Here is a 21,546-nt window from a genome sequence, read left to right on the forward strand (position 1 = left end):
CAGACAAAATATATACCGTTGAAGTAGGAAGTTTACATATATTTAGGTTGGAGTCATTAAAACTTGATTTTCAACCACTTCACAAATGTCTTGTTAACAAACTATAGTTTTGGCAAGTTGTTTTGGACATCTACTTGGCGCATGACAAGAGCAATTTTTCCAGCAACTGTTTACAGACAGATTATTTCATTATTAATTCACTGTATCACAATTCCAGTGGGTTAGAAGTTTACATACACTAATTTGACTGTGCCTTTAAACAGCTTGGAAAATTCCAGAAAATGTCATGGCTTTAGAAGCTTCTGATAGGCTAATTGACATAATTTGAGTTAATAGAAGGTGTACCTTTGGATGTATTTCAAGGCCTACCTTCAAACTCAGTGCCTCTTTGCTTGACATCATGGGAAAATCAAAATTAATCAGCCAAGATTAAATAATAATTGTAGACCTTCACAAGTCTGGTTCATCATTGGAAGCAATTTCCAAATGCCTGATGGTACCAGGTTCATCTGTACAAACAATAGTACGCAGGTAAACACCATGGGACGAGGCAGCCATCATACCGCTCAGGAAGGATACGCATTCTGTCTCCTAGAGATGAACATACTTTGGTGCGAAAAGTGCAAATCAATCCCAGAACAACAGCCAAGGACCTTGTGAAGATGCTGGAGGAAACAAGTACAAAAGCATCTATATCCACATAACCTGAAAGGCCGCTCAGCAAGAAAGAAGTCACTGCTCCCAAAACCGGCATAAAGAATCCAGACTACGATTTGCAACTACGGTTTGCAACTGCCCATGGCGACAAAGATCATACTTTTTGGAGAAATGTCCTCTGGTTTGATGAAACAAAAGTAGAACTTTTAGGCCATAATGACCATCATTATGTTTGGAGGAAAAAGGGGGAGGCTTGCAAGCCAAAGAACACCATCCCAACTGTGAAGCACGGGGGTGAAAAGAAAATTATGTGGATATATTGAAGCAACATCTCAAGACATCAGTCAGGAAGTTAAAGCTTGGTCGCAAAATGGGTCTTCCAAATGGACAATGACCCCAAGCATACTTCCAAAGTTGTGGCAAAATGGCTTAAGGACAACAAAGTCAAGGTATTGGAGTGGCCACCACAAGGCCCTGACCCCAATCCTATAGAAAATGTGTGGGCAGAACTGAAAAAGCGTGTGCGAGCAAGGAGGCCTACACACCTGACTCAGTTACACCAGCTCTGTCAGGAGGAATGGGCCAAAACTTCCCTGTCAGGAAGTCCAGGATCCAGTGACAGAGGGAGGAGTTTAGTCCCAGGGTCCTTAGCTTAGTGATGAGCTTTGAGGGTACTATGGTGTGGAACGCTGAGCTGTAGTCAATGAACAGCATTCTCACATAGGTGTTCCTTTTGTCCACGTGGGAAAGGGCAGTGTGGAGTCCAATAGAGATTGCGTCATCTGTGAATCTGTTGGGGCAGTATGCAAATTGGAGTGGGTCTAGCGTTTCTGGGATGATGGTGTTGATGTGAGCCATGACCAGCCTTTCAAAGCAGTGGCCACCATTGTGGTGTACTCCTCAATGCCATATTTCAGTCTGTGCTAGCAAAACAGTCCTGTAGCTTAGCATCTGCGTCATCTGACCACTTCCGTATTGAGCGAGTCACTGGTGCTTCCTACTTTGGTTTTTGCTTGTAAGCAGGAATTAGGAGGATAGAATTATGGTCAGATTTGTAAAATGGAGGGCAAGGGAGAGCTTTGTATGCGTCTCTGTGTGTGGAGTAAAGGTGGTCTAGAGTTTTTTTTCCTCCTCTGGTTGGTGCTGGTAGAAGCTGGTAGAAGTTGGGTAAAACGGATTTAAGTTTCCCTGCATTAAAGTTCCGGCCACTAGGAGCGCCGCCTCTGGATGAGCATTTTCTTGTTTGCTTATGGCGGAATACAGCTCATTGAGTGCGGTCTTAGTGCCAGCATCGGCTTGTGGTATTAAATAGACGGCTACAAAAAAACATCAGAACAGCATGGCTGTATTCTTTGAGTCTCTAGTCATGGTCTTCAAAGTTTAGAATTCTCACCACCAACTTTGCATTCAAGGTTTCTTTTTACAGTCTCGAGGAAACTGTGCAATCTGATTGGCCAGAGGTAGGCCTATAGGTGCCCTTGATTTGCTCTCTGGGCCTGCTGGGTAGGCAAAGTTCTACCTTCAGACACATGAAATGGTTAAAAATGGGAACACTCTGCCTTCCCGGCACTAGGGCTGCTGAATCAATTGCACCTATCGTCAACAGTACAAAACAAATTTTAAAAAGTACTAACGCAAGGTTTATCGTTGGGTTTTTTACAGAAATATTTGGTGATCGACTAGGAATGCCTTGGAGATCGACCCGTTGAGACCACTGGTCTAGGTCCTGCTCTGTTTAAGGCATTATGGGCAGCCTAACTGTGTGGAGGAGGTGGTTTTTGTGTCCTTACATGTCCATGCATCAACAACCTATACATTGTTTGAATCCTTTATGATGTAATGTGATTTGTGGATTCAAATGAAGTGTTTAAAGTGTGTGTGTGTGTGTGTGTGTGTGTGTGTGTGTGTGTGTGTGTGTGTGTGTGTGTGTGTGTGTGTGTGTGTGAGCACATGGTCTTTCATGTGTCCAGCTCAAATGAGAATGAGGAAACCAATAAAGCCACAAAATATTGGCCCTGTGAAACAAAAGCAGCTTATCCTCAAATTTCCTGCCAGCGAGACTCCCTAGGCCCAGCACTGAGGCGCTCATTAATTGAAGTTGATCTTTAAGGAAAGTACAAGAGTACTACTGTACTCTACTGCAGCAGCACAGCTCTGCAGCCGGAGCCACAGAACACAGGTGGAGGGAGAGGAGAGAGCAGTGGAGTAGAGCAGCTGTTCACACACTCCCCCTTCCTCACAGCCCAGCCTCCTTGGTTTATAGAAACGCAGCAAAAAGTTACATTCCCAGATTAGTGTTTTACGTTCTCTGAACAGATACGGTATTGGTGCTGGACTGTTCTGTTCAGCTGTTGTGAGTAGACTAGGGTGGCTGCTGTGATGGTAATGCTGTAAAGATAACACTGCGTGGTAATGGTGTAATGATAACACTGCGTGGTAATGGTGTAATGCTAACATTTCGTGGTAATGGGGTAATGATAACACTGTGTGGTAATGGTGTAATGATAACGCGGCGTGGTAATGGTGTAATGATAACACTGCGTGGTAATGTGGTAATGATAGTACTTGAACAGGTAACCATAACAGTGACATGACTATTCCATAAGAATAGATAAAACAACTTTCCTATGAGATCAAGATCACAACTTACGTATAATGAACAAAAATATAAACACAAAATGCAACAATTAATCATTTACTAAGTTACAGTTGAGGAAATAAATCATGCCCTCCCAGGCCCACAGCCATGGGTGGGCCTGGGAGGGCATAGGCCCACCCACTTGGAAGCCAGGCCCACCCACTGGGGAGGCCTCGGCAATCAGAAAGTGTTTTCCCACACAAAAGGGCTTTACTACAGACAGAAATACTACTCAGTTTCATCAGCTGTCTGGGTGGCTGGTCTCAGACGATTCTGCAGGAGACCAAATGTGGAGTTCCTGGGCTGGCGTGATTACATATGTTCTATGGTTGTGAGGCCGGGCGGACGTACTGCCAAATTCTCTAAAACGACATTGGAGGAGGCTTATGGTAGAGAAATGAACATTCAATTATCTGGCAACTGCTCTGGTGGACATTCCTGCAGTTAGCATGCCAATTGCATGCTCCCTCAAAACTTGAGACATCTGTGGCATTGTGTTGTGTGACAAACCAGCACATTTTAGAGTGGCCTTTGAATGTACCCAGCACAAGATGCACCTGTGTAAAGATCATGCTATTTAATCAGCTTCTTGATATGCCACACCTGTCAGGCGGATGGATTATCTTGGCAAAGCAGAAATGCTCACTAAAAGGGATGTAAACAAACGTGTGCACAAAAGTTGAAAAATGAAAAATTGGGCAAACACTTTACATGTTGAGTTGATATTTTTGTTCAGTGTAGTTACTTAGAGCGATCTGTAGACATACATGGTATTATATGTAGCCATGTCTGAGTAATAAACAGCTGTATCTAGGCCTGGTACACCTGTAATAACAGTCCAGTCTGTTGCAGAATAGCTGCTACTCTCCATATGTAACCTGATACCTTCTATACTCTACCTAGGCACTCAAGACTCATTCCAGCAGTCAGAGTCAGAGTCAGAGAGAGAGAGAGAGAGAGAGAGAGAGAGAGCGAGAGCGAGAGAGGGAGAGAGGGCGAGAGAGAGAGAGAACAAGAGAGCGAGAGCAAGAGAAGAGAGAGAGAGAGGGAGAGAGGGCGAGAGAGAGAGAGAGAGAGAGAGAGGGTGAGAGAGAGGGTGAGAGAGCAAGAGAGCGAGAGCAAGAGAGAGAGCGAGAGAGGGAGAGAGGGCGAGAGAGAGAGAGGGACTGCGAGAGAAAGAGAACGGCACACTGTTACAGCTGGACAGAGGATTAGTAGAAACATGGTAGAATATGAGAAGGGGTGAATGAGACACGAAAGAAAGAAAGAAACGGAGTAGCATTGCTCTTTCGTTGATCCGTTCAGGCTGATCTCTGTTCCAGGAATATGATTAGGGATTATTCTGTTATTTTTATAAATGTCTGTGAAGCTTTATACCCTCCCCTCCCCTTCAGTCTTGGCAAACACCACAGAGAGAGAGAGAGAGAGAGAGAGAGAGGGGGGGAGCGAGAGCGAGAACTAGAGAGAAAAAGAGATAATTATAGAGAGAGTCAAGAATGAGAGAGACTGAAAATAGAAATGTAGGAGAGAGCCTCCATGGTCAATGAGCCTCAAAAAGACAAGGAGCTCCAGAGAAATAGCCATGTCACCTCGAGCCGGTCTGTTGAGGCAAGCTTCCCCCCCACCACTGTCACTCTCTGGGGACGACAGCTAGCCGGCCACATGACCCTAGTCTATAGTCAACAAAAACTAGTGTGACTTTTGAAAGCTTTTTAAAATGATCTGTCCTCATATGAAAGTTATAGGCAGAGCGTCTGGCACACAGACAGGACCAACAGCTGCACAGAGACAAACTACAGGTGAATTAGTCAGATGCTGAAATTGGTCTAACATTTGATACTCCAGAAGAATGATATTAGGAGAGTGTCCTGGGTTTGACAGCGAGTGAGGATGATATGGGGACGTTGACGGCACGAGGCCGACGTCATCTATTTTGGCTGGCTCTCTAATCCAGAGATGTGAGCTAAAACCTGCCAGGCATTCTACCCCAGTGCTGCCTGTGCAACCTGTGTGTGTTTGTTTGTTGGTGTGCGTTTGTGTCACTCCACTATTTATACTCAAATTGGCTGATCGAAAGGGAAGCTGCCTGGCTGCACATTGTCCATCCCCGTTCCAGATATAGTGCGGTGCTAGCTGTGAGCCATTGTTGAGAGTCCAGAGTGAAGTGGAATGTGGCACTGCACGCCACCAGAACACCTGACTGCACACACACTCCACTTGTCACACCCTCACATCTCAACAAAACACACCACAGACGATCTAATCTATATATGCATCCATACAGTCAGTCAATCTCTATCAAGTGTCTGTTACACATTGTTTTTAGGGTATTTTACCATTTCTAAATAACATCCGTTAGCTTCATTGGTCTATGTCTGTTTCAATCTTTATTGTTTTTCACCAGGATGTTATTTAAACTGTAATTAAGAGATTACCCAGAGCAGCCGCAGATAAGAGAGAGGGTGGACCTCAGATAGCATCTATGCAAAGGCGGCCCTGTGCCCTCTCCTCTCTGGGTGGCCTACAGCACAGTAGAGCGGGTAGAGGCCTAGGGCTCTGCATGCAAAGCTTTGATGTCATCACATTTCCATGCAGACAACCGTAGCCAGTCCAGGTACGGCTTAGATCGCCCTCTGCCCTGTATGTATGTAAAAAGCACACACAAAATTTGAATCTGTCATCAAAAACAGAGGGGTTTGGCAGGCGAATAACGTGAGCGGGAGAGAAATAGATTTCATCTGTTTTCCCCGTCTCTCCCTGCAGTCAGAATGGCACTTGCTGTCAAAAGCAGTTAGCGGACGAACGTGGGGATTCGTTGTAACTACACTCCAAGACATAGCCAGGGAATTTAGAACAAAGTTGCTCAGTCGGTATTGGTTCTTCAAAGGACATTCAACATAATATGTGATGGATGTGTTTTCAGAGTGGCGAAATCAATTGGAACTAAAAACCCTCACAGTACACATTTGAAGAAATGTGGGGCATTTAAATCTCTTGGTGTGTTTATGTATGTGGTTATGGGGTTGGGAGTGTTTGGGGTGTTCTAAAGCAGAGTCAGGTCTTAAAACAGGATGCAAAGCTTAAGGAACGTTTCGAAAGCCACATGTCAGTGCAGTTACAATTCAATTATAGTACAGTATTAGTTTCATTTTTCAACGTTTGTCACATGCACAGAATACAGCAGGTGTAAACAGTACAGTGAAATGCGGACTTGTGAGCTCTTTCCCAACAATGCATTATTCAAGGAAATAATATAAAGTAGGTAAAACAAACGAAACACGCAGGAAAAAGAGACACGAGACTGCAAGCTATACACAGGCTCAGTCCCAGTACAAAGCCGAGTCAGTAGAGCCGAGTCAGTAGGGCTGAGTCAGTAGGGCCGAGTCAGTAGGGCCGAGTCAGTAGGGCCGAGTCAGTAGGGCCGAGTCAGTAGAGTCAGTAGGGCCGAGTCAGTAGACCACTAAACCAACAGAAATGAGCAGGGCTACCTGTTAGATCTCCAATTGCACTTTAAAACAGGTGTAATCGTAAGTTAAAAGGTTAAATAAAGAAATTATACACATTTTTTTTTAATTACGTTGGGCGGTCTGTCTGTCTCAGCGGTTCTACCATGAGCTGCTTTAATTACCCACTGAGTTACAGCATATCAAACACACACCAACATCCTGGTTGCTACATGTCTACCTGAGCTTGGTGTATGTGTGTGTGTGTGTGTGTGTGTGCGTGCGTGTACAATACAGTAATGTTTTCCATATAGAGGATGCACACTCAATTCAATTCAATCAATGTCAATGTGACTTCTCTCAGTTTCCTTCTCCCTCCGACACAGCTGTCTCTTATTTGCCAGGATCCAGCCGTAGAGCGAGAGAGAGACCCAGTGGGAACTTTTAACACATAGATTCTTGACATTCTTTAACGGGTTTGAGTTACTCTCCGTCCAAACCAGCGCTCCACTACTACAATCCTCTCCTATTTCCGGACACGAGGTCAGTGTAAGAGTCTGCATTCCACAGCCTCTCACCAACACAAGCAGGTATTGTCCTCTGTGGAGGGGACTCTTCACTGGCTTCAGATCAGATCCCACTGTTGGAGCGGTGTCAGTGTTGTCATCACATTATTGTGTTGTTTATGACGGGTCCTGTAGTGGCAAGTCTCACTGCTTAATGGTTAAGGGACGCTAACTGAAGTCCACAGCAGCAACTCTCTGACACAGTGTGGAAATCAAAGAGAGAGAAGGTACTGTATAAGAGGTCACGTCAGAGACACTTTATATTGAACGATTGCACTCAATGACGTGTGGCCTTCACACGTTCTGTTCTATTCACACTCAGTCCCCAATTGAACAGTCCTCAGATCAGCTACGGGGGACAATTCTGGAACAGGCCCTCATATGGCCCTTACGTCTCACCTGCCCACAGGTCAGCTGTGACGTGAGGTTCAGTCAGTCCCACGCCTGTAGAGTGTTGCTCAGCTGCTACCGTCAACCTGTCAGCTCCACGCATCACCTTTTAATCAGTCACCATGGTGACCAGGTTGGGGTAAGCAGGCACAGTGTGCCATCCCACATTCCTCTCTCACTCAGTCGGAGGGATCCATGTCACAGAGCCCCCCTACACACACACACACACACACACACACACACACACACACACACACACACACACACACACACACACACAGTAAACCCTGTGGTGATGCCACAATCAGCCTCACACACAGACACCCATGCCCTGGGACTGGCAGGTGGAGCAGGACTATCCATAGAGCATCCATTGGCCTCCGTTACTGTGTCTACACCAGACTGACTGATTCTGCCACGTACACAGAGATTAGTATTAGCTGCAGTATGGGTTCTCGTCCATCCTAATCCATGTGCTCAGGAGTTAGTCAATTAGTCACTTCTCTGGAAGGGCACGGCCACCTAGCCACCACTGAGCTCGCTACAAACACAATAAGAGACTAGCGTAGGGCAATCAAACACTCAGCGCACAGTAATAAACTATTTTGAAAATTCAAGGATGGAAAACAGACTCACCATCCAACAACGAGGGGTTAAACAACAGTCTGTCATTATGGCCATCCAAAGTCACAGCTGCTGTCTTCTCCTAGAAGCAAAAGGGAAAGTTGGTAAAGAAGGTTTGCATAATCGTACAGTATATTTTCCATGTATACAAAAATGGTGATTGTCAGACTTGATTCAGACTTCATTTCAGCCAGGTTCAAGACATTACCCCACCTGGGATTTAAACCAATGCCCCTGGTCAACAGTAAACAACTACACCCCCTCTCACTGTCTCTCCCCTCCTCTTCCTTATTCTCCTGTATATCCTCCTCTTTCTCCCCCTAATAACAGGATGTCTGTTTTCTCACATAGGGTTAAAGACCTTCCAGGCAAAGAGGACACTGAAGTAATCCCTGCCTCTTTCCCTTCTCCCTTCATCCGATAGAGAGAGACCGAGAGAGACAGAGACAGAGAGACAGAGAGACAGAGAGACAGACAGAGAGAGAGAGACCGAGAGAGACAGAGAGACAGACAGAGAGAGAGAGACCGAGAGAGACAGAGACACAGAGAGAGAGAGAGAGACCGAGAGACAGAGAGAGAGAGAGAGACAGAGAGAGAGACCGAGAGACAGAGAGAGAGAGACCGAGAGAGAGAGAGACAGAGAGAGAGACAGAGAGAGAGAGAGAGAGACAGAGAGAGACAGAGAGAGACAAAGAGACAGAGAGAGAGAGAGACAGAGAGACAGAGAGAGACCGAGAGAGAGAGAGAGAGAGATCCTCACAGTGATGTTGGGGCCTGGGTGGATTATCACTAATTATCAAAGACCAACTAGAACCTAAAGGAAAGGAGATGATTGGTAAAAAGTGGAACAAGACGAGGCCTCCTCCACTTCTTCCTCCCACCCCCTCATTTTTTCCCTTCTTCTTCCTCCTCCTCACCTCACTGGAGACCATGTGTTTCCCCCTCAGGAATATAACAGTCTTATTGATATCACACTGGTCTAGACTGAACTCTAATCAAAGAGCTAATCTTTATATATATCCAGATATGAAAGATGTCTCCCTTCCAGGAATCTCAGAGGGACTATGAATAGATACATCCGAGTTTAAAAAATGGGTAGGCCTAAAAAGAAGTGATTGTTCTATTGTTCTAAAACTGAGAGTTCACTCATAGGAGATGGTTAGTCCTTTACGTCCTTGTCCCAATGAGGAAACCCAGAACTCTGTTAATATGAAGACAGCAGAATCTATCCCCTTCATCTCTCCTCTTCCCCGACGTCCTGTCTCCTAGGTCTCCTGAGGGAGGAGAATGTCTGGTGCAGACACAAGCAGAGACCTGCATCCCTGGGTCTGTGAACTGGATGTGAGCATTGTTTTCCAGGGGGAAAGGAACATGTTTTTTCTTCCTTCAGAGTGTCTGGGTGTACATGGGGACTACAGAGTGTCAGTGAGTGGGAGGAACACCAGCTGCAGTATTGGCAGAAGGAAAGCAAAGGGATTGGGTAAATGGGTGGAAAAGCCATACCTTTGTAATAACCTTGGTACCAGATGCTCTTGAGCTCTGAAGTGTGTGTGTGCAAAAACGCATGCTCGTGGGTGCGCACACGCGAGAGAGCTACACTACATGACCAAAAGTATGTGGACACCTGCTCGTCAAACATCTCATTCCAAAATCGTGGGCATTAATATGGAGTTGGTCCCCACTTTGCTGTAATAACAGCCTCCACTCTTCTGGGAAGGCATTCCACTAGATGCTGGAACATTGCTGCGGGGACTTGCTTCCACTCAGGCACAAGAGCAGTAGTGAGGTCGGGCCCTGATGTTGGGCGATTAGGCCTGGCTCGCAGTCGGCGTTCCAATTCATCCCAAAGGTGTTCGATGGGGATGAGGTCAGGGCTCTGTGCAGGCCAGTCAAGTTCTTCCACACAGATCTTGACAAACCTTTTGTGTGTGGACCTGCTCCAGAGTCCAATGGCGGCGAGCTTTACACCACTCCAGCCCATGCTTGGCATTGCACATGGTGATCTAAGGCTTGTGTGCGGGCTGCACGGCCATGGAAACCCATTTCATGAAGCTCCAGACTAACAGTTATTGTGCTGACGTTGCTTCCAGAAGCAGTTTGGAACTCGGTAGTGAGTGTTGCAACTGACGACAAACTATTTTTACATGCTACGCGCTTCAGCGCTCAGAGGTCTCGTTCTGCGAGCTTGTGTGTACCACTTTGTTACAGACTTATGCTAAAATTGATTAAATAAATATTTTTCCTCATCAATCTACACTCAATACCCCATAATGACAAATTGAAGACCCTTTGCTATGAGACTCGAAATTGAGCTCCGGTGCATCCTGTGTCCATTGGTCATCCTTGAGATGTTTCTACAACTTGATTGGAGTCCACCTGTGGTAAATTCAATTGATTGGACATGATTTGGAAAGGCACACACCTGCCTGTATAAGGTCCCACAGTTGACCGTGCATGTCAGAGCAAAAACCAAGCCAAGCCGTCAAAGGAATTGTCCGTAGAGCTCCGAGACAGGATTGTGTCGAGGCACGGATCTGGGAAGAGTACCAAAAAGTCTGCGGCATTGAAGGTCCTCAAGAACAAAGTGGCCTTCATCATTCTTAACAGGAAGAAGTTTGGAAACACCAAGACTCTTCCTAGAGCTGACCGCCCGGTTAAACTCAGACTCTCTGTGTTCAAATCCTCCTGACGACTTCAATAAAGTAGAAACTTCAATATGGGATGAACAAAGATATCCCTCAATAACCTGACAGTTATCAAATTCATTCTTCCTGAGATGGCTGGAAGACAGTTCCACCCTCTTCAACACTTTCTCAATGTCTTTCTTGCATTCCCTAAGAGGAACCTACACCCCCCCCCCTCTTTGATTGGCTGAGCTAACTTCCTGTAATTATAATGGAGGAAGCTAGGGTGAGGGGGTCGCAGCTTGCTAAGCTTAGCCCTGCGGACAGACCCTGATTCAGACCCATGACCACCCTGTGTGTGTATGTGTGTTTTTCTGTCTCTCTATAGAGGAGTCAGTAGGTCTAGGTTTTTGTTTTTAACTCAAAAGTAAAAGGGATAGAAGTAGCCTGCAGAGACCTGGAAATGCTTCATTCAGTAGATGTAGATTTTATCCCACCAGTTAAAGACGCCCCCTGCTGCCTCCCATAATCACAGGACGATTTGGGTCTTGGACATCTAGTAGGTTCTTCATTGATCACACGGGAGATGACAATCATCCAGTGTGTCCATGTGATGTACTACAGTACAAGACCAAATGTTTAGTTCAACAGATACCTGACAGGTGCATGGTCATCCCCTCTCCTCCCAACATCAATGGTTCTCATTTCAAATCCTGATTATTACCAGACCAGTGTGGCAGTGATTGTGCCGCCGGGCCTGTATCACAGTCGTTTTCACATTGCAGACAAATTCCTTTACACGGCTACCAGGGCTGGAGTCAATTGGAATAGAAGGCAGGCAGTACATTCAGGACGTGAACTTAGATAACAATTCAAAATGAGAAAAAACAACATCTATTTTCATTTCAATGACTTCTCAATAAACTGAGGAGTATAAGCTATTTATTTCAAAATTGTTTAAATTGTTTAATTTGAAATAAAAATCTATTGACTGCCTCCAATTTGAATTGACCCCAGCCCTGAAGGCTACCATACAAGACCTCCCAAGACCACCACGGTGGCATAGGTAAGTTACACTGTGACACACACCCAGGCGCCTGAAACACACATAGAGCCCAACACGGAAACCATCCCAGCCTCAGACTGTGGTAGGCCACAAAAACACAGGCCTGCCAACTGCCCTCCAGCTGCCCAGCCTCCCTCCACATCCCTGTCCTGTAGGCAAATTGTGTGTGTGTGTGTGTGTGTGTGTGTGTGTGCGCGTGTGTGTGTGTGTGTGGTGAGGTGCACGTCCTGGGTGGTAGTGGGATCACTGTGTGGTTCACCCTAGCCCACACACTCTCTCACTCTCAATCTCACTCAGGCCTCCATCAATGATCCTCTGTATTGACTAGGAGCAGCGTCCCAAATAGCACCCTATATATAGTGCCCTACTTTGAGCAGATCCCTGTGGGCCTTGGTCAAAAGTAGTGCACTACATAGGGAATAAGGTACCTTTTTGGACACAACCTCAGTCTCCAAGGTGAAGACAAATCTGAAATATAAGGCTGTGCATGGATGGCTGCATAGGGTTTCTGGTCTAACATCAGGAGCTGGAGGCCAGTGATGTAATGAGATCAGATCTGGTCCAGTGGAGTTCTATGATAGACTGGAGAACAGAGCAAAGCATTGTGGCATGACTTTATGTCTTTAAATGGGGTTTCAGTCCAGTCAAATATTACCCTTGACCCCATGCCACTATACACCATTGGATGGGCCTCTCAAGTCAACAGCCCCATGGCCACAAAACATAACACAGACAGAGACACACATTCATACACACAACCGCTAATCTCATCCACCAGCCGGATCGCTCTCTCGTTCAAACTGTATGGTTTCACAGCGCCTCAGAAAGGGACTTGAATGGAGGCCATTGGCAGGAGTGGACGAAACAACCACTGATTTTAATTAGCTGATCTCTCAGTCCATCACCATCTAGCCACTGATTTTCATTGAACATGTAGAAAATCCCATCTAATACAGCGTTAGCAGGCTCGATCCCTCTCCCGCCTCCATTTTAAGCTGCACCCCTTTCAAGTCCCACTTTAGGACGCCGTGTTACCAGGGTTTTTATCAGTGGTGTAAGGTACTTGATAAAAAATACTTTAAAGTACAACTTAAGTCGCTTTTTGGGGCATCTGTAGTGTACTATTTCTATTTTTGACAAGTTTTACACCATCCATTTTCCCTGACACCCAAAAGTACTCGTTACATTTTGAATGGCTAGCAGGACATGAAAATGATCAAATTCATGCACTTATCTAGAGAACATCCTGCTCATCTCTACTGCCTTTGATCTGGAGGACTCACGAAACACAAATGCTTCGTTTGTAAATGATGTCTGAGACTTGGTGTGTGACCCTGGCTATCCATAAATACAAAAACAAGAAAATAGTGCAGTCTGATTTGTTAAATAAGGAATTTGAAATTATTTATACTGTTACTTTTAATACTTAAGTATATACAGTGTTAAGAAAAAGTATGTCAACCCTTTGGAAATACCTGGATTTGATCATCATCTAGGTCACAACAAGACAAACAGTCTGCTTAAACTAATAACACACAAACAATTATACATGGTCTTGTCTTTATTGAACAAGCTCTGTAAACATTCACAGTGCAGGGTGGGAAAAGAGTGTGAAACCTTGAATTTAATAACTGATTGACTGATTGACTTTGGCAGCAATAACCTGAAGCAGTTGTTGCAGACCAGACCTGCACAACGGTCAGGAGGAATTTTGGACCATTCCTCTTTAACAAAACTGTTTCAGTTCAGAAATATTCTTGGGATGTCTGGTATGAACCACTCTCTTGAGGCCATGCCACAGCATCTCAATCAGGTTGAGGTCAGGACTCTGACTGGGCCACTCCAGAATCTTATTGTCTTCTGTTGATTTATTTTGGGTCGTTGTCCTGTTGCATCACCCGACTTCTGTTGAGATTCAATTGGCGGACAGATTGACATTCTAACATTCTCCTGCAAAATGTCTTGATAAACTTGGGAATTCATTTTCCCGTCGATGATATCAAGCTGTCTAGGCCCTGAAGCAGCAAAGCAGTTCCAAACCATGATGCTACCTACTAGAGGTCCACCGATCAATCGGAATGGCCGATCCATAACAATCGGTAATCGGTCTTTTTGGACACCGATTGTGGCCGATTACATTGCACTCCACGAGGAGACTGCGTGGCAGGCTGACTACCTGTTACGTGAGTACAGCAAAAAGCCAAGGTAAGTTGCTAGCTAGCATTAAACTTATCTTAACATAATCACTAGTTAAACTAGTAATGTCATCAACCATGTGTAGTTATCTAGCTTGCCCTGTGTTGCATATAATCGATGCGGTGTCTATTAATTTCTCATCAAATCACAGCCTACTTCGCCAAACGGGTGATGATTTAACGCACAGTCGCGAAAAAAAGCACTGTTGTTGCACCAAATATATACAGAAGTATATATTTTTAAACCTGCTTATTTAGTTAATATTGCCTGCTAACGTGAATTTATTTTATCTAGGGAAATTGTGTCACTTCTCCTGCGTTCCGTGCAAGCAGAGTCAGGGTATATGCAGCAGTTTGGGCCGCCTGGCTCGTTGCGAACTGTGTGAAGACCATTTCTTCCTAACAAAGACGGTAATTAATTTGCCAGAATTGTACATAATTATAACATAGAAGGTTGTGCAATGTAACAGGAATATTTAGACTTAGGGATGCCACCCGTTAGATAAAATACGGAACGTTTCCGTATTTCACTGAACGAATAAACGTTTTGTTTTCGAAATGATAGTTTCCGGATTTGACTACATGACCTAAGGCTCGTATTTCTGTCTGTTATAATTAAGTCTATGACTTGATAGAGCAGTCTGACTGAGCGGTGGTAGGCAGCAGCAGGCTCGTAAGCATTCATTCAAACAGCACTTTCGTGCATTTGCCAGCAGATCTTCGCTGTGCTTCAAGCATTGAGCTGTTTATGACTTCAAGCCTATCAACTCCCGAGATTAGGCTGGTGTAACCGATGTGAAATGGCTAGCTAGCTATTAGCGCGGGGTGTGCGCTAATAGCGTTTCAGGGATGTAACTCGCTCTGAGACCTTGTAGTAGGTGTTCCCCTTGCTCTGCAAGGGCTGCGACTTTTAGTGGAGCGATGGGTAATGATGCCTCGAGGGTGGCTGTTGTCGATGTATCCCTGGTTCGAGCCCAGGTAAGGGCGAGGAGAGGGACGGAAGCTATACTGTTACACTGGCAATACTATAGTGCCTTTAAGAACATCCAATAGTCAAAAGGTATATGAAATATAAATGGTATAAAGAGAAATAGTCCTATAATAACTACAACCTAAAATTTCTTACCTGGGAATATTGAAGACTCGTGTTAAAAGGAACCACCAGCTTTCATATGTTCTGAGCAAGGAACTTAAATGTTAGCTTTTTTACATGACACATATTGCACTTTTACTTTCTTCTCCAACACTTTGCTTTTGCATTATTTAAACATGTTTCATTATTTATTTGAGGCTAAATTGATTTTATTGATGTATTATATTAAGTTAAAACAAAAGTGTTCATTCAGTTACTTGGTAATGATACATTTTTTGGGTCCTCCAATAAATCGGTATCGGCGTCATAATCGGTTGACCTCTACTCCGTACACCATTCTTCACAGTTGGGATGAGGTTGATGTTGGCGTGCTTTTTTCCCCCCTTCACATATTGTTGTGTGTATCTTCCAATAAAATCTCAAATGTAGTTTCATTTGTCCACAGAATATTTTGCCAGTAGCGCTGTGGAACATCCAAGTGCACTTCTGTAATCTTCAGACGTGCAGCAATGGGTTTTTTTGGACAGCAGTGGCTTCTTCCATTGTGTCTTCCCATGAAACCATTCTTGTTTAGTGTTTTACGTATCGTAGACTCGTCAGAGATGTTAGCATGTTCCAAAGATTTCTGTAAGTCGAGCTGCCATTCTAGGATTCTTCTTAACCTCATTGAGCATTCTGCACTGTGCTCTTGCAGTCATTTTTGCAGGATGGCCACTCATAGGGAGAGTAGCAACAGCGCTGAACTTTCTCCATATAGTCAATTCGTCTTACCATGGACAGCTTTTAAAGATACTTTTGTAACCCTTTGCAGCTTTATGCAAGTCAGCAATTCTTAATCTTAGGTCTTCTGCGATCTCTTTTGATCGAGGCATGGTTCACATCAGGCAATGCTTCTTGTGAATAGCAAACTCACATTTTGTGAGTGTTTTTTATAGGGCAAGGCAGCTCAAACCAACATCTCCAATCTCGTCTCATTAATTGGATTCCAGGTTAGCTGACTCCTGACTCCAATTAGCTTCTGGAGAAGTCATTAGGCTAGGGGTTCACATACTTTCCCCAACCTACACTGTGAATGTTTAAATGATGTGTTCAATATAGACAAGAAAAATACAATAATTTGTGTGTTATTAGTTTAAGCACACTATGTTTGTCTATTGTTGTGACTTAAACGAAGATCAGATTAAGTTCACATACTTTTTCTTGCCACTTTACATTAGCAATTACATTTACTTTTGATACTTAAGTATATTTAAAACCAAATACTTTTAGACTTTTACTCAAGTAGTATTTTACTGGGTGACTTTCAATTTTACTGGAGTAATTTTCTATTAAGATATCTTTACTTTTACTCCAGTATGACGTTTGGATACTTTTTCCATCACTCATTCATACTGAACAAAAATATAAACGCAACATGCAACAATTTCAACGTTTTTACTGAGTTACAGTTCATATAAGGAAATAAGTCAATTGAAATACATTCCTTAGGCCCTAATCTATGAATTTCACATGACTGGGCAGGGTAGCAGCCATGGGTGGGCCATGGAGGGCACTTGGGAGCCAGACCCACCCACTGGGGAGGCAGGCTTAGCTAATCAGAATGAGTTTTCCCCCACAAAAGGGCTTTATTACAGACAAAAATACTCCTCAGCCCCCCTATCCCCCCAAAACAATCCCACAGGTGAAGAAACCGTACGTGGAGGTCCTGGGCTGGCGTGGTTATACGTGGTCTGCGGTTGTGAGGCCGTTTGGACGTACTGCCAAATTCTCTAAAACAGCGTTGGAAGCAACTCATGGTTGACAAATTAACATTAAATTATCTGGCAACAGCTCTAGTGGACATTCCTGCAGACAGCATGCCAATTTCACGCTCCCTCAAAACTTGAGACATTTGTAGAATTGTGGTGTGTGACAAAATTGCAAAGTGACCTTTTATTGTCCCAAGCACAAGGAGCACCTGTGTAATGATCATGCTGTTTAATCAGCTAATCGATATGCCACACCTGACGGGTGGATCGATTATATTGGCAAAGGAGAAACGCTGACTTACAGGGATGTAACATATGTGCACACAATTTTAGCGAAATAAGCTTTTTTGTGAGTATGGCAAGTGTCTGTGATCTTTTTATTTCAGCTTATGAAACATGGAACTAACACTTTACAACAATGTAGCTTGGGGACAAGGTTCATACAGACACACATGCCAACCTCCTGTCCTGAACCCAGGTCCACTCGGTCTTAGTCAGTGTGAGTAGACATCTTACTGAACTCAAACTAGTCTCTCCAAAGCTCTGTGGAGTCTGGGCATACTGATACTGTCTCCCCCACAGCTCTAATGAGCACTATCAGTGCCGGCCTCTGCCAGAGGCTGTACTTTAAAATCGCACAGAGCTCATTAATTAAGAGACAGTTTCAATGAGATAGCTAGCAAGGCGTGTAAGGTCATACTGGGACTGCATATTTGAATAGACAGTAAACAAGACTTCAGAGATTCACCAAAAACACCCAATACCTCTCTCGAGCCATGGTAACGTAATTGATATGTGAAAGTAAGCTATCGCAAATGTTTCGAAATATAAAGGCTATTAACATTAGGCTAAATGATTGATCCATTTGTAAAACACAGTTGAATACGTCTATCATAGATGTAGGCTACAGTACGTTGCCCGTTGGAGGTGTATTTTCGAGGCTACATCTCAGTTGATCAAGTGGCATTCTGATTTATGGTGGGGTGATGATTCAACCAATTACTGTTGAGCATCAACACCAGCTCCGGACGAATCAAGAGTCGGTTGATGATTGAGCGAATGCAGCATCCCCTGAACAATCACAGCAGAAAAGCTGCGTAATCTCGACCGATTGACATGAATCATAAATTTAACATCACCACTTTACATTCTTACAGAAACCGTAAAGGGTAGCTCGCGACCACGATTGACGAAGCTGAAACTTCGCGCCCCGCTACGATTAAGGGTTTCTAAACAAAAACGTACCTTTTCCTCGCGTAGAATGTAGAATGGCAGGATTCCAATGTGATGGTCTAGTCACTAAACTTCCAAGCATTACATCTAGCTTTCTAGTTTTTCTACGTTTGTGTTGTGCCCGACTTCTGTCTTTTCCAAGTGAACGGGCTGTCTGTCTCTTCGCTGCGTCTTCGGAGTCCAGTATATGGCTCCCACCTCCGACGTCTTGGAGAAGTACAGTTAGGTCCTGCACTACTCCAAGTGTTCCTTTTCACTTTGTCTACCAATGGAAATATTGCAGATTTGGCAACAACTTTCAAATGTTCCCCTATAAACATTTTTTTGTCATTGTTTATTTGGAAAAAAAAATGTATTGTAGTCTGCACTGTCTGCATTTCTCTATAGTGAGGCGATTTTGCCAAAACATTGCAAATAAACGATCATTGGAGACAGGACCGATCCCCGTGAGAGGTATTATCTTCCCTGTCTCCATGTAGACGTTGTACTTCTCCCACCGAGGTGAGTGTGAGGGGACTCAAGCTTGTGCCGGTCTCTATGGCCTCATCTGAGACAGAACAATATTTTGTTATAGTGGTGCATGATGTCTGTGTCGAAACACTTCATTTAGAGCACCCATCCTGACATAAGGAGAGTTGGCATTAAAGCTGTAAAAAAATAATTTACTTCCTCATGGAATCAATGGATGAACCGGTCATATTGAGGTATTGTTCTGGGACCACTATAGAGACAGACAAGCTGATACACACAAAAACAACCTAAACACACACGATTGAGTCGTAGTTTTATTTTTTACAAATAGTAGACCAATGCACTGTTTCCCCAATAAAACCGTGTCCATCCCACAGAGCTCTAATACAAATCATTTTCAACACTGACATTTTATGGACACAGATATTTTACGTTTAGTCTAAGTTTGGATGATTAATAATGACAAACATGATTGGGATTGGAATTAATTACACCAATAAACACCACATAGACCTGGGTTTCCCCAAACTCGGTCTTGGCCCCCCAGGTGTACATTTAGTTTTTTTGCCCTAGCGTGACACAGCTGATTCAAATAACCAACTCACCATCAGGGGGGGGGGGGTCGAAGTTTAGGTTCTAAATAAATGGGCAGTAAATCCCCAAAAATATGTTTTAAATACATACATTGAACGATAAACATGGAAAATCCCTACTTCTCATAAAATGACAGTGAACCACTATGTGCAACTGCCCCTATAAATCCCAAAATAAAAGTACATCCCACCAGCCCCAATAAATATACTACCAGGATACATACGTGTCTACTGACCCAACCACTCGGGGGGGAGGGAGAAAGAAAATAAATGGGTTTGGGTGCTCTAATCATCCTCAATAAGGTAACAGTTCGATTTTAATCTGTCAACGGATTCAAGCTCATTTTCTAAGGTCCCATTCATCTACCAACATAACTCTTTAATTAACTTAACTACATCAATTATATGGGATCATACAGTATGTAGTGGATTTTGGATTTATTACATTAATTAATGTTGAGGGCTACAGGAAATGTCATGAGCCAGATATGGCCACGGCCGCTACTTGAGTATCTATCTTATACATGTCTGTTCACCTAACTACAGTATAGACAAGCTCTTGTATGTCGAGAACATTTCAACATGTCAATTTGAGATTTCACGAAAAATGATACCTTCTTTCCTTCATGCACTTTGTTTGACCAAAATAAGATCTAAAGCTTATATTCCCATCAATAAATGTCATCAGATAAATCGATCTTTTAAAACTACCAAAAATATCTACATCTGATAGAATAGATTCTTTCTCCGTTTTCCTCTGTTCTTCACTCCTGGGGGCGGGTCAGATCTTGACTGTGTGGGCGTGTTTCTTGCACAGGGCCTTGTCCTTTTTAGAGAAGAAGGCTTGGCCCTCCAAACTGGTGCTGCAGACCTAGGGAATGACAGACAGTACAGTAATATCAGTGCTACAATCTTTCTATTCTCTATATTTCACATCTCTCACCATGACGCCATCACTCGCTCCATGCAGGCCTGACTTACTGCACATACGAAGCAGGTATCATGCCAGGTGAATCCCAACGCCTCCAGAAACTTGTCTCCTGCCTCGATGGGGAAGTCACAACCATGGCAACTGGTACCAAAGAGTTGGTAATAATCTGGGTGGAAGAGAGTCAGTCAAATGTTACTTTCATGATTTGATTCATTTCAAAGTCGTGTTCATTTCGAAACACCTTGCTTGCTGTGACCTCACCTCTTTCACAGTATGGCAGCCCGTCCTCCATGTGGAAGGTGTTGTTTCTGATTGGCTGCTGGCAGGATGCACACAGGAAGCAGTACACATGCCAGGTCTGCTTCAGGGCATTGATGACTTCCTGTAAAAAAAAGACAGTAATATAATTCCCTATAATGTCATAATGTCCTCATTTGATTGCAATATGTGTCCGTGGAAATGGAGAGGAAGACGATTGAGCAAGGTGGACAAGCCGAGATACTATACTGTCTCCTGAAGTATGTCACTCACCCCCAGGACCTTCTGCTTGCAGCTGGTGCAGGTAGGGGCAAAGATACTATACTGTCTCCTAAAGTATGTCACTCACCCCCAGGACCTTCTGCTGGCAGCTGGTGCAGGTAGGGGCAAGATACTATACTGTCTCCTGAAGTATGTCACTCACCCCCAGGACCTTCTGCTTGCAGCTGGTGCAGGTAGGGGCAAGATACTATACTGTCTCCTGAAGTATGTCACTCACCCCCAGGACCTTCTGCTTGCAGCTGGTGCAGGTAGGGGCAAAGATACTATACTGTCTCCTGAAGTATGCCACTCACCCCCAGGACCTTCTGCTGGCAGCTGGTGCAGGTAGGGGCAAGATACTATACTGTCTCCTGAAGTATGTCACTCACCCCCAGGACCTTCTGCTTGCAGCTGGTGCAGGTAGGGGCAAAGATACTATACTGTCTCCTGAAGTATGCCACTCACCCCCAGGACCTTCTGCTTGCAGCTGGTGCAGGTAGGGGCAAAGAACTCTTCATAGCAGTGAGCACAGTACACTGTTCCCCTCTCCTCCACGAAGCCCGACTCCACCAGAGACGTGTGGCAGTGGGAACAGTTAAACTCCTCAGGGTGCCACGACATACCCATGGCCACCAGGAACGGACCTCTGTGGATAACAGGAAGTGGGCAGAGGTCAGGATAAAATTTACTTTAAATCCAATATGTCAGACACATATGAGAGGGACTAAACTAATCAGAAGTGAACCCACAGGATT

General features: G+C 44.3%; 2 protein-coding genes across 6 annotated transcripts in view; both read right to left on the bottom strand.

Annotated features, from left to right (window-relative positions):
- bmpr1bb (bone morphogenetic protein receptor, type IBb) overlaps window positions 1-18,485 on the bottom strand; it is a 110,602-nt gene extending 92,117 nt beyond the window's left edge. For all 3 annotated transcript variants that reach the window (XM_042302195.1, XM_042302194.1, XM_042302193.1), the window contains exons 1-2: window positions 18,290-18,485; window positions 8,331-8,400 (exon numbers count right to left, since the gene is read on the bottom strand). The gene's annotated coding sequence lies outside the window, so the exon portion shown is untranslated. The remainder of the gene's footprint in view (window positions 1-8,330; window positions 8,401-18,289) is intronic.
- A 564-nt stretch (window positions 18,486-19,049) lies between these two features.
- pdlim5b (PDZ and LIM domain 5b) overlaps window positions 19,050-21,546 on the bottom strand; it is a 73,199-nt gene continuing 70,702 nt past the window's right edge. For all 3 annotated transcript variants that reach the window (XM_024380781.2, XM_024380780.2, XM_024380779.2), the window contains 4 exons: window positions 21,257-21,437; window positions 20,534-20,654; window positions 20,323-20,438; window positions 19,050-20,212 (listed from right to left, as the gene is read on the bottom strand). In XM_024380781.2, coding sequence (XP_024236549.1) covers window positions 20,123-20,212; window positions 20,323-20,438; window positions 20,534-20,654; window positions 21,257-21,437 — 508 coding nt within the window. In that variant the 3' untranslated portion in view covers window positions 19,050-20,122. The remainder of the gene's footprint in view (window positions 20,213-20,322; window positions 20,439-20,533; window positions 20,655-21,256; window positions 21,438-21,546) is intronic.

This window comes from Oncorhynchus tshawytscha, linkage group LG20, assembly GCF_018296145.1.
Source record: "Oncorhynchus tshawytscha isolate Ot180627B linkage group LG20, Otsh_v2.0, whole genome shotgun sequence".
Classification (NCBI taxonomy): Eukaryota; Metazoa; Chordata; class Actinopteri; order Salmoniformes; family Salmonidae; genus Oncorhynchus; species Oncorhynchus tshawytscha.